Source organism: Triticum dicoccoides, chromosome 4A (assembly GCF_002162155.2).
Source record: "Triticum dicoccoides isolate Atlit2015 ecotype Zavitan chromosome 4A, WEW_v2.0, whole genome shotgun sequence".
NCBI classification, from domain to species: Eukaryota; Viridiplantae; Streptophyta; class Magnoliopsida; order Poales; family Poaceae; genus Triticum; species Triticum dicoccoides.
Genome location: NC_041386.1, coordinates 740,505,055 through 740,517,479, shown reverse-complemented (window position 1 = coordinate 740,517,479; position 12,425 = coordinate 740,505,055). Strand labels below are relative to the sequence as shown.

Here is a 12,425-nt window from a genome sequence, read left to right as displayed (position 1 = left end):
CAGTTTTAAAAAAAATAAAAGAAAATGATGAAAATGTCAAAAAAATAAAAGAAAATAAGTTTCTCATGTGATATGTGGTCTAGTTGTTGGGAAAATTTGCAAATATGAATTTTGACTTCATTTGCAAAATCTCGTGAGAATTTGTAAAAATCTCGCGAGCGCCTCTCCGGTGACCTCCTCCTCCTCCTCTCTGGCGAACTCCTCTCCGGCAAAAGAACACGGCAAAAGAACGTACAAGATCCAATAACAGGAACAAAATTTGAAATAATGTCGTGCCAAAAAACGAGGAAAAAAAACGAGCAAAAAATGGGCAAAAAATCACGATCCAGATCCAGATTCAAAATTCAAAAATACTAATGGCGCACCGGTGGCCTATACTAATGGCGTACTGCCTGGTGCGCCATTAGTATACCAGATACTAATGGCGCACCTTAGGTGCACCATTAGTAATAAATACTAATGGCGTGCTACTAATGGCGCACCGGTGGTGCGCCATTAGTAGGCAAAACCGGTGTGCCATTAGTAGGCCTTTTTCTAGTAGTGTTAGCCCGATCGTTCGGTCGTCTTGAAACTCTGTTGCTATTGCAATGGACTATTTTGGCTCTAACTTTTGTATACGACTTCAGATTAAAACAATTTTTAAATGAAAATCATCTGTTTCGACAAGATGAACAACTTTCATGTTGAAACCATTCTCATTTGAGGTCATCTTAATTGAATTTTTATCCATGCAAAAATCCGGTGTCAACACAGTTCTTGAGAGGGAGGGGGGCCATTGCCCCCTAATCCTAATTGATTTATTTTCTTTATTGGGGCTGTACTTGTTTTCACGCTGGCCAGCTCAGGCATACAGAAGGATCATTGAGAGGTTCTTGAGGAGATACATGGCAACCTATTCAAGAATAACATTTACTCCTACTATCGATCAGCATCAGTCCATTTCATGTTCAATTCCAGCCACCTTTAACAGCGAAAACATGTAGCGCCCTAGGACAGACACTATGCAAAGCTCACATCTCTTCTATTGTCCGCATAATATCAATCCTGGGACACCCACCAACACAACATGCACGTCGCAATATACACACTATGCAAGTTAAATTTGTAAATATCATAACACAAACCACAAAAGAATCTGCAACAACAATTTCAGTAATTACTCCGAAGAGTCAACTTTAACAAATGAATACCCCCTCCGTCCCAAAATAAGTGTCTCAACTTTGTACCAACTTTAGGGAGGTGAGAGATCATATAAGAACCGGCTATACTAATCGATGTGAAATATAACCCCACAGGTTCACCTCGACGGGTGGCCGCCTGATCAAGCTGCACCCACATATGAGAATTCTACCCAATCAAAACAGAACAACACGCCATGAATTCTCCCTCGCATCACCCGCGAGGAAGTATATCCTTGCCACTCATGCCTAAGTTGACAGTTTTTATTATTATTTATTGAATCTAGCTGTTCTATGGTCAAGTTAAAAATCTATAAGTCATCCATAACCACGGACAAGGATATTCAAATACATTTAACCCTGCAAAGGTGTACCACTGTTAAAACATAACGTGACTACCATTCTTAATGTCATGTGCATTAGCACATATTTTGTGGGAAATCACACTTCAGTTAGTATGACGGCAGAGTGATAGCCCATGAACACTGCCCTAATGTGGTGGCGGTGTACGAGGGGTAAGGAAGAGAGAGCCAGGGGAGTTAGTTTGGGGGATTTAGGCCTGCTTATATGGAGGGCTTTGGTTGGCTAGAGATCGTGGCACGTCAATGCTGTACACTACTCATATAAATATCGCGCTAGAGTATAAATAATTTACAAGTAGTAAGTACTAAAGTATATATATTCCGGCCCTTCCAAGTTTATATGCCCAATAAGCTCTGTTGTCCTTCCTCTAGTTTCATCCCTTCAAATTCTTCAATGAAATTTAAAATTTGGAACTATTGTAAAAAGAAGTAAGGCCTTTCCACGTAGTTTCTTCCCTTAATTTTTATCTAGTTTCATCATATTTTGGGACAATCTTTCTTGGAGATGTAACACATAAGGGTAGACATGTGCGCCAAAAATTGACAATAGAGCATGTTGGTCTCCCAAGAGAAAAATAAGGTTTGATTCCTTCTAACTAGCAGTACCATCACTTCGACATGGTCATGCAAATCACCAGTGGTCATCAACAACCTACTTCTCATTGTCGCGTCGACAAAACACCGACTATGATGATGCATGGTAGGAGAAGGCTGTATTATGTTGTTCATCGATATTGTCCAGAATAAGAAAGTCATCGAAACTATCAAAACGCCAAGATGGAGGTATAGTATGTTGTTGATTTGTATTTTCAACTATATGAGAGCCGCGGTGCTGCACAGCCCTTTTTTTTACGTATGGTATGGCAATATTGGTTGCTCGCCTCTATGGCCCACCACATGGAATATGCTCACTGAGCCCGACTTAGTTTTGTGGGCTATACATTACCAAAACACTCATAAGTCTCATAGAGGCCCAATGGATGGTTGACATTTGCTACGGTGGCAGAATGCATGACGGAGAAGGCCAAGGTAACAAAGTTAACCAACCAATCTTGACAAATTTTAAATTCACCTCTCTTTCACACACAGATAAGTACGGTATATAAGAACAAACATAAAAGGAGAATGAACTAAATATGCACTCATATCAATTCACTAACCAATCATTAAACATAATATTTTCAAGCAGCATTTTAGCTACCTTTAAACTGGATATCTATATGAGCGATGAATATTTGGAGGTGGCACTAAACTTGACATTATGATAAGGCGACACTTTTTTAAGATAAGTATCGGCCATGCATCTTTAGAAGCAAAAATACAATTGGACGTTAACGCCAACAATCTTTTCATATCGATATGAACCATGGAGCAAGCATTTGATAGTCGTACAATCATCGGTTCCACTTATAAGGATACCAGTTACAACACAATACATCCGGTTCTCAATGGCCAAGTACATGTGTTCAAAAAAAAATGGCCAAGTACACGAGAAATATTGTTCAAGGACTGGTGCTACTTTCTTTCGTTATCATGGTGTGTTTTGCGTGTCTTGGATATGCACATGGTAATTAACAAATCAAGCTAGGCCAATCAGTGATTAGTAGAATCAAGCTAGGCCACCAAAGGGTTAACACCAAGAAATAAAGGGCGTTATGGGGACTTGCAGAATTTGAAATACAGAAAAAAAAACCATATTCAGAAGGCTCAGTAACAGAGTTGAACAGCTAAAACGTAAACAGACCAAATTTTTTTGTAAAAAATAAACACTTTTGTTTGTGAGCACTTTGACACACAAAAAATGGCACTCCTTGTGTCAGTCTCTCAGTGAAACGACCCAAGGGTATGTCATTTTGCCAAACCAATCAAAAGTGTGTCATTTTATGAAATACCCCATAAACGGACTGAGTGACATCATGGGCTCAAAGGCTCATCCAATAGTAGTAACTAGAGTAAGCTAAGAACATCAGAATTGAACACTCAAACTTGTTGCTCACAAACATTACACGTCACGTAAATGCCACGCTGCACGCCACAACAACTGCTTCCCGCAGTTCAATCAGTCTGGTCAGACGCAATCACGCAGACGCAGAGGCCTGTTGTCGTGGGGATTCCCTCCACACTTCCCGCCAACAAATTAATCAGTGGATCAACCATCAGAGTGGATAACAACCGCAAGGTAACTTCCAGCAGCTCCGCAGCCTCCTCTGCTTGTTGCACCTTTACAAGTTCAGCGACAGCGCACCTTGTCAACTTCAGCAGAGTGGGGCTCTCCATTGTCTGACATGCAAACTCAACCTGTGCAGCAAGCAAATACTCAGGGTCAGCAGCAGACAACAAACAAGACTACCAACGAGCAGAAAGCTCTCAAAGCAGCAAAAGAAAAATCCTATTACTGGTTCTGAAGCAGTAGAGGAATTCACCGTCGCTGGATACAAAGGATGTACAGAGCCAGGGAAATCATCCAGACACACAAAGATAGCATAAGTGTTTTTCAGACTGTAACGAAGCACCCCCGGATTAGGCTAACAGCTAATGCGCGACACTGTAACAAATTCTGGGACAACAGAGCATTCTTCAGGTCCTGGTATCTCGCCCCCTACCAAGATTAGCTGCACTTTTTATAGTATTAACAACACGTGCCTCGAGTGAGTCCTAGAGCCAGATTTTGCATGAACAATTGTTCCCCGGACAAGCCACCATGCCCAGATTATTCATAGACATTTCAGTGACAACACTAGCAAAAGAGAGAGTGGCTACTTGCCTTGCCTTGCGTAAAATGGATAACATTTCACTGTGTTAAACGAAAGGCTTGTGTAACGTGACATGTTGTCACCGTAGCGTATACCAAGTGTATACCGTAGCGTGTATTGTGTGCGTATGGGTTGTATAGAGGCAGGTTGTTATACTAGATGATCTTATCCTTTGTATAGCTTGGAGTAGAGGTCAAGTCTAGCAACAACCTGCCGAATCCTTGTACTCTATGTCTATATTAACACGCACGCGTCCCTGCTAAGATGCATACGCTTAAACCCCTTCTTCTTTCATGGTAATCAGAGCCTACCTCGAATTCATCCATGGCAAGCTCTTCGGCGAACTCCTTCCCCTCATCTCCGTTTGCACACACCGCAACAGAGAAGCTTACGAGAGGGAACGAGGCGCTATGGCGCGCCACCGTGCTCTCGGCCATCCGAGGGGCGCAGATGGCGTCCTTCCTCGACGTCGAGCAGGTGGTGCCCCCGATGGAAATTGAGGTCACTAGCAGCGACGGTAAGACCAAGTCCAAGGCCCCCAATCCAGAGTTTGGTACGTGGTATGCGCGTGATCAACAGGTGTTCTCCTACCTGCTGACAACGCTGCCGCGCGAGATGGCCATCCAAGTGGCGACGTGCCACACCGCAGCAGAGCTGTGGAACACGGTGCAGGGGATGCTGGCGTCGCATACCCGTGCACAGACCGTCAATGTCAGGATCGCGTTGGCGAACCTCCAGAAGGGCAACATGACCATCACCGAATATGTTGGTAAGGTCCGAACCCTCTGTGATGAACTAGCTGCTTCAGGGAAAAAGGTGGACGAGGAGGATGTCGTCTCTCACATCCTCGCGGGACTCGATGAGGAGTTCGACCCCGTCGTGTCCGCCATGTGCTCTAGGGTTGAGCCCGTCGGAGTCCCGGAGCTGTACTCGCAGCTCCTAAGCTTCGAGACCCGCATGAATCTTCGTGGCGGGTCCTCCCAGTCATCGGCAAACGCGGCGACACGCGGGCGTGGGCACGACGGCGGCGGCGGCGGCGGTGACCGCGGTGACCGTGGACGCGACTTCAACAACAGGCAAGGTGGCGGCGGTGATCATGGCCGCGGCTCCTTCTCCAAGCCACAAAACCGTGGCAACCCTGGAGGCAACAACGGCAGCGGCAACCACAACAACAACGCCGCCAAACCAATCTGTCAGATCTGCGGCAAGGTTGGTCACCCAGCGTGGAAGTGCTGGAAGCGCTACGACTCCTCCTATCAAGGGGGGGAGGAACGCTCGGCAAACATGGCGGCTCCGCAGTACGGCGTCGACACCAACTGGTACTTGGACAGTGGTGCGACGAACCACATCACAGGAGATCTAGAGAAGCTCACCGTCTGGGATCGGTACACAAGAGATGATCAAATCCACACCGCGAGTGGATCAGGTATGACTATAGCACATATTGGTCAATCTCATATTTATACCCCCGAACGTAATCTTCTCCTCAAAAATGTTCTACATGTTCCTGAGGCTGACAAGAGTCTAATCTCTGCAAGCCGACTCGCTATTGACAACAATTCTTTCGTTGAAATTCACCCTTACTCTTTTCTTGTAAAGGATCGGGGAACGAGGAGGGTTCTGCTGCAAGGCAGGGGTAGGAGAGGCCTATACCCTGTCAAACACATGGGACAAGGCGCCAAGAAGCACGTGCTCAGTGCCATACCCTCCTCGGATAGATGGCACCGGCGCCTAGGGCATCCTTCATCAACTATAGTTAGCAAAATAATTAGTGAAAATAAGCTCCCATGTGTCAAATCTTTCAATTCCGAAGCTATTTGTGATTCTTGTGAATTGGGCAAAAGCCATCAGTTGCCCTATCCAACCTCAATAAGTGAATCAAAGTTCCCTTTGGAACTTATTTTTTCCGATGTATGGGGTCCAGCTGTTGAATCCGTAGGCAGGAAAAAATACTACGTGAGTTTCATAGATGATTTTAGTAAGTTCACATGGATATACCTCATCAAACACAAGTCAGAAGTTTTTCAAAAATTTCATGACTTCCAAAATCTTGTTGAACGACAATTTGGTCGGAAAATCCTTGCTCTCCAAACCGATTGGGGAGGGGAATATGTGAAGCTAAATTCCTTCTTCACAAAAGTTGGGATATCTCATCACGTCTCTTGCCCTCATGCACACCAACAAAACGGGTCAGCAGAACGTAAACACCGACATATTGTCGAGGTTGGTCTCTCTCTCCTAGCTCAAGCAAGCATGCCTCTTAAATTTTGGGACGAGGCTTTTATTGCTGCCACCTATCTCATCAATAGATTGCCAAGCAAAGTGATTAATTTTGAAACTCCTCTTGAAAAGTTGTCTCATGAAAAACCCAACTATTCTTCCCTTCGCATTTTTGGATGCGCCTGTTGGCCTAATCTACGTCCATATAACAACCACAAGTTACAATTCCGCTCCAAACAATGTGTCTTCCTAGGCTACAACAACTTGCACAAAGGCTTCAAGTGCCTAGACATCTCTTCAGGGCGAGTCTACATCTCAAGGGATGTTGTGTTTGATGAAACGGTATTTCCCTTCTCCACTTTACATCCCAATGTTGGTGCACGTCTACGCGCTGAAATTCTACTTCTCTCTCCGGAGCTTTTGAATCCAACTGATCATGGGGGAGATAAATGTGTTGATGATCAATTGGCTAGGAGTCATACATCTGATTCTAACGGAAACAGTGAAAAGAATGCTGTTCAAAACTGTGATTTTATGCAGAATTTAGCTGGTGGTACAGGCGCTGGACACGAGGGGGATTCGGCTGACACAGCCCAGGGCTCGGATCCCGAGAGATTCGGTGCAGGAGCTGACACAGCGGATCCCGAGAGATCCGGCGCAGGAGGCACAGGCGCAGCAACGGCGCATCCCGGGGTGGATTCCCCTGTGCGCGTCGGGACAAACCGTCCCAGCCAGTCCTTATCTGGCACGTCACCAGGCGCTGCGGTGCGGTCGGGCGGCTCGGCCCCGCGCCTGTCGCCATCTGCGGCGCGGTCGGGCGGGTCGGCCCCGCGCCGGTCGCAATCTGCCAGTTGGCACGAGCCGGCTGGGCGTGACGACGCGGACAGCCCCAGCCCCGTGCGGGCCACTGGTCGCGCGGTTGTCGAGGAGGATTTGTCCTCGCCAGTACGAGGAGGCAGCCCTCCCTCCGGATCTTCTGCGGCTTCAGGATCGGCTGTGGCTACTGAAGACGGATTTACTGCTGCCGCTGATGTGTCTAGCATCAGTACAACCACGCGCGTGATACGCTCACAGCGTGGCATCGTCAAACCGCTGGTACCCAAGGATGGCACGGTCAGGTACAATAAAAATTTTAAGTTTGCAAATTTCACTTCTACCGGTGAACCAGAAAGTGTGATAGAGGCTTTGAATGATAAGAGTTGGAAAAATGCTATGAACATTGAGCATGATGCACTAGTGAAAAATCAGACGTGGCATTTAGTTCCACCTAAGTCAGGGAGGAATATTATTGATTGTAAGTGGGTATATAAAATCAAGAAGAAGGCTGATGGTACAATAGACAGGTACAAGGCTAGATTGGTAGCCAAAGGCTTTAAACAACGTTTTGGTATTGATTATGAGGACACCTTCAGTCCAGTAGTGAAGGCTGCTACTATCAGGCTTGTTCTGTCTATTGCTGTTTCCAGGGGGTGGACTCTTCGCCAATTGGATGTTCAGAATGCGTTTTTGCATGGCGTTCTCGAGGAAGAAGTCTACATGAGGCAACCACCAGGCTTTGAGCACAGGTCCAAGCCACATCATGTATGTAGACTGGACAAAGCTTTGTATGGTCTGAAGCAAGCACCAAGAGCATGGTACTCAAGGCTGAGCTCCAAGTTGCAACAACTTGGCTTTCGGCCATCAAAGGGAGACACTTCTTTGTTCTACTTCAGAAAAGGAAAGGTGACAATGTTTATGTTAATTTATGTTGATGACATAATTGTTGCTAGCTCCTCACAAGATGCCACTTCAGCTTTGTTAAGAAACTTGAAAAATGAGTTTGCACTTAAGGATCTGGGAGAATTACATTATTTTCTAGGCATAGAAGTCAAAAAAATGCAAGATGGTATTCTGCTTACTCAGGAAAAGTATGCGTCTGATATATTGAAGCGTGTTGGAATGAAGGATTGTAAACCTTCCAGCACACCCATGTCAACCACGGAAAAATTATCTTTGCATGAAGGAAATTTGTTAAGTCCAGAAGAGGGAACTAGGTATCAAAGTATAGTTGGAGCACTTCAATACCTAACACTGACAAGACCAGATATTTCATTTTCTGTTAATAAGGTTTGTCAGTTTTTACATGCACCCACCTCTGTGCATTGGACAGCTGTAAAAAGGATTATAAGATACATAAAAGGTAGTATTGGGACTGGTTTAAAGTTATGTAAGTCTCCATCAACTGCAGTAAGTGCCTTTTCTGATGCAGACTGGGCTGGATGTCCTGATGACAGAAAATCCACAGGAGGTTTTGCTGTCTTTCTTGGTTCTAATCTTATATCCTGGCAGGCAAAGAAACAGGCAACAGTCTCACGTTCCAGTACTGAAGCAGAATACAAGTCGTTGGCAAATGCAACGGCTGAGGTAATGTGGATTGAAACATTACTTGATGAGTTGGGCATTCCCAGATCACATGTGTCATGTTTGTGGTGTGATAACCTTGGTGCAACATATCTGTCAGCAAATCCTGTGTTTCATGCAAGGACAAAGCATATAGAGATTGACTTTCACTTTGTTCGTGAAAGAGTTGCACAAAAATTGTTGGAGATAAAGTTTATTCCAACAGGAGATCAAGTCGCTGATGGTTTCACTAAACCACTTCAAGTTCGACAGCTACAAGCCTTCAGGAACAATCTAAACCTTGACATGTTGAGATTGAGGGAGGATGTTAAACGAAAGGCTTGTGTAACGTGACATGTTGTCACCGTAGCGTATACCAAGTGTATACCGTAGCGTGTATTGTGTGCGTATGGGTTGTATAGAGGCAGGTTGTTATACTAGATGATCTTATCCTTTGTATAGCTTGGAGTAGAGGTCAAGTCTAGCAACAACCTGCCGAATCCTTGTACTCTATGTCTATATTAACACGCACGCGTCCCTGCTAAGATGCATACGCTTAAACCCCTTCTTCTTTCACACTGAACCTGCTGGGTATTGCTGCCTTGCAGAGTTCACATGCAAGACAGCGATCGAGGATTAACTGGCTAAAATATGGGATGCCAACACAGGGTTTTTTCAGTCCAAGGCCTCAGTGAGGAGAAGGAAAAATCTGGTGCTGACTCTGAACCATGAGGCTGACTGGGTTGCCGGCGAAAACAGGCAATCAGGGTGACACGGAAAGCTTAACGCTCTGTGTATTGCATTGTATTGTAATTCTCGTCTTCTTCACTGGAAGGAAGGAAGGAAGGGAGAAGATGGATTGATTCGATTGATCCCGTTGTGCTTCTGCTTCCACAGGCTAGGAAAGAAAGAAAATATATATAGTGACAATTAATGTGCAAAAGTTAATTTGGATCTGTTTTTTGCTCTAATATTTTGCATATTCTGCTTGATGATACTCACTTTTTGCTTCATGGTGGCATACTCGCACATATCATGGCATTTGTTCTAATAGTATTGTTGTAGCTCGCCACTCGAGCCAGAAGAGCATTTGTGCGCAGGACATCATATATTTCATCCACATCAGTGAAAGGGGAAGGCCGTGTTTGCTTGTATCAATATAGAAATACACTAAGTAACAACCACATCAATTAAGCCTTTTGTAGTCTGCACCATTAAGCTACAAAATACATACTGCATATAGACAGATAATAGGGACGACTTGAGCAATAGCTAGGTAGGTAAATAACTATATATGAATATGATTCTCAAGTAAGTTAGAGGTGACATGAATTAATTATAAGTACAAACTAGAAGCGAAAAGTATAATGAAGCAGAGATTACCCTCAGCATGTCCATTATCTTAAATGAAGTCAACGGTGATGTCGGCACTTGGATGATGCTGCTTAAATGCTCCCTCCAACAGGTGCCTCACAGATGTTTTGTTTTGTGTTTGATTGCTGTACACATGTAACCAGATTTGTTTAAGGGTGCCAGCGGGCAAGTGCTGGATGCCAACCGGTAGGAACTGAGGAGCCATGTTGTGACGGAACCGCAAGGAAAGCTTCTCTAGCTTGGGCATAGCCCCAGCTTCAAAGTTCAGTGACACCTTTGGACAGTTGAAGAGCATCTGCTTGAGTGCTCGGAATGCCCCGCTGCCAGTGCCAGGGATGACTACACTTTCTTCCTTTTCTTCTTCACCCATACCAGAAACAATCAAATAGAAGTGGGCAAGTGAAGGCAGCCGTGCAACAATACTGACACCATCAGCCACCTCCCTCACCACAATGCCCAACTTGTAGAGGCCGTGGAGCTCACCAATCCACTCGGGGCACCTTTGAAACCTGCAGCCCCCCAGATTGAGCTCCCGAAGATGAGAGTCCCGATGGAATGGTGGTCTGGTAATCCATCCTGGGACATCTGGTTTGTAAGCAAATCCTCCTTTGAAAGTGAAGATCCTGAGGTTGGCAGAAAGCTTGCGGATAGAAGAGTCCAGGGCATCCATGGTGCTCTCTTCCACCGATTCACTACTCCCATTCCAAGAGATCCCAAGTTCCCTCAAGTTGGTCAGCTTGCTGAGCCCCTTGATATTCTCTACCGAGCTTTTAAACATATCTACACCTTGTAGGGTGCACAAGGATTTCAACCTGTCGATCCCGTCAGGCAGCATTGTTCCCATCGAACTGAGATGCGACAACTGGGGCAAACTAACAATATCTGATGGATATTCTCTCAGTTTACCTACACGTATATCTATTGTCTCCAATTGCTGTAGCTCCTCAATTTTATTAGGTAGCTTCAACTCACATCTAGAAAAAATATCACAACTAACCTTTAAATACCTTAGAAGGAACAGCCCACTGATACCAGTGAGGTCCAGGTAGTTGTTCAAAGAATACTTATGTTCAAGGTGTAGCACTCTGACATACTTGAAATCCAGAAAATAAGGCAAAAGTGAGCTCCGGCAAAGTAAGACTGACCGAACATGTGATAGTGACCCTTTGTTGATTGTTTCCAAAATTGTTGTATCCTTTTTATCATTGTAGTGGACTGAGACTCGGCGGATCTCCCCCGTCTCAACCTTAGAACCATCAATCACATGAATAAAATTCTCTTTACTTGACTTGGATCTCATCATATCAAGAATTATATCATGTACTCTGCAAGACAACACTTCATTGTTGTAGCTTATCCTCCAAGGCTGGATCATACACATGTTGATGAGCTCTTTGAAGTACTTTTCTGCAACATCCACTGCATCCAGAAGACCATTTGTACTCACGTGCACGAAACCTTCGGCTACCCATTTCCTCAACAATTCAGTTTTGTCTATCTCGCGATCCTCTGGATACATACAAATATAAAGTAGACATGCCTTCAGATGATCAGGAAGATGTATGTAGCTAAGATCCAATATTTGCTTCATGTTTTCAAGATTATCTCCTTCAGTCAGAGCACCCAAGGATTTCCATACATACTCCCAGGTTGACTCTGGTTCACCAGCTAGAAGGCTTGCAATACTATTAATAGCAAGTGGCATACCACCACATTTTTTTAGAATATCAACTAAAATCTCTTCTTTTCTGTGTGTATCGGGGCAATCTTTTTCAGAACCAAATGTTCTTCTAAGAAATAGTGTTCTTGAGTCTACTTCACCGAGTGGTTTCATCCTATAAACATTTTTGCATTCAACTTTGCAACAGTCACGAGCAACACGTTCAATCCTTGTTGTTGTTATCACTCTACTGCCACAACTGTTTCTTGGAAAAGCATAAGCAATACGACCCCATGCTGTAGAATCCCATATATCATCAATTACTATGAAGTATCTGCAAAAATGTGCCACACGGTTAAGAAACAAGGGAGTAGCGAATCTTAGTAAATTTAGTAGGATTAGTGGCTGCCACAACCATATATGCATGCAAATTAGGACAAAGTAGAAGCGCATGCGAAGTAATCAAGAAAATATTGAATTTGAGTTATTTAATTAATGT

The 12,425-nt window shown here is 44.4% G+C and overlaps 1 protein-coding gene and 1 pseudogene across 1 annotated transcript in view; one reads left to right on the top strand and one right to left on the bottom strand.

Moving 5' to 3' along the window:
- The first annotated feature begins 5,106 nt into the window (after positions 1–5,106).
- LOC119290338 lies at positions 5,107–5,245 on the top strand (annotated as a pseudogene).
- Positions 5,246–10,224: 4,979 nt separating this feature from the next.
- LOC119288311 (disease resistance protein RGA5-like) overlaps positions 10,225–12,425 on the bottom strand; it is a 7,638-nt gene continuing 5,437 nt past the window's right edge. The window contains exons 9-10 of the mRNA XM_037567936.1: positions 11,274–12,260; positions 10,225–11,240 (exon numbers count right to left, since the gene is read on the bottom strand). Of these exons, the coding sequence (XP_037423833.1) occupies positions 10,295–11,240; positions 11,274–12,260 (1,933 nt within the window). The 3' untranslated portion in view covers positions 10,225–10,294. The remainder of the gene's footprint in view (positions 11,241–11,273; positions 12,261–12,425) is intronic.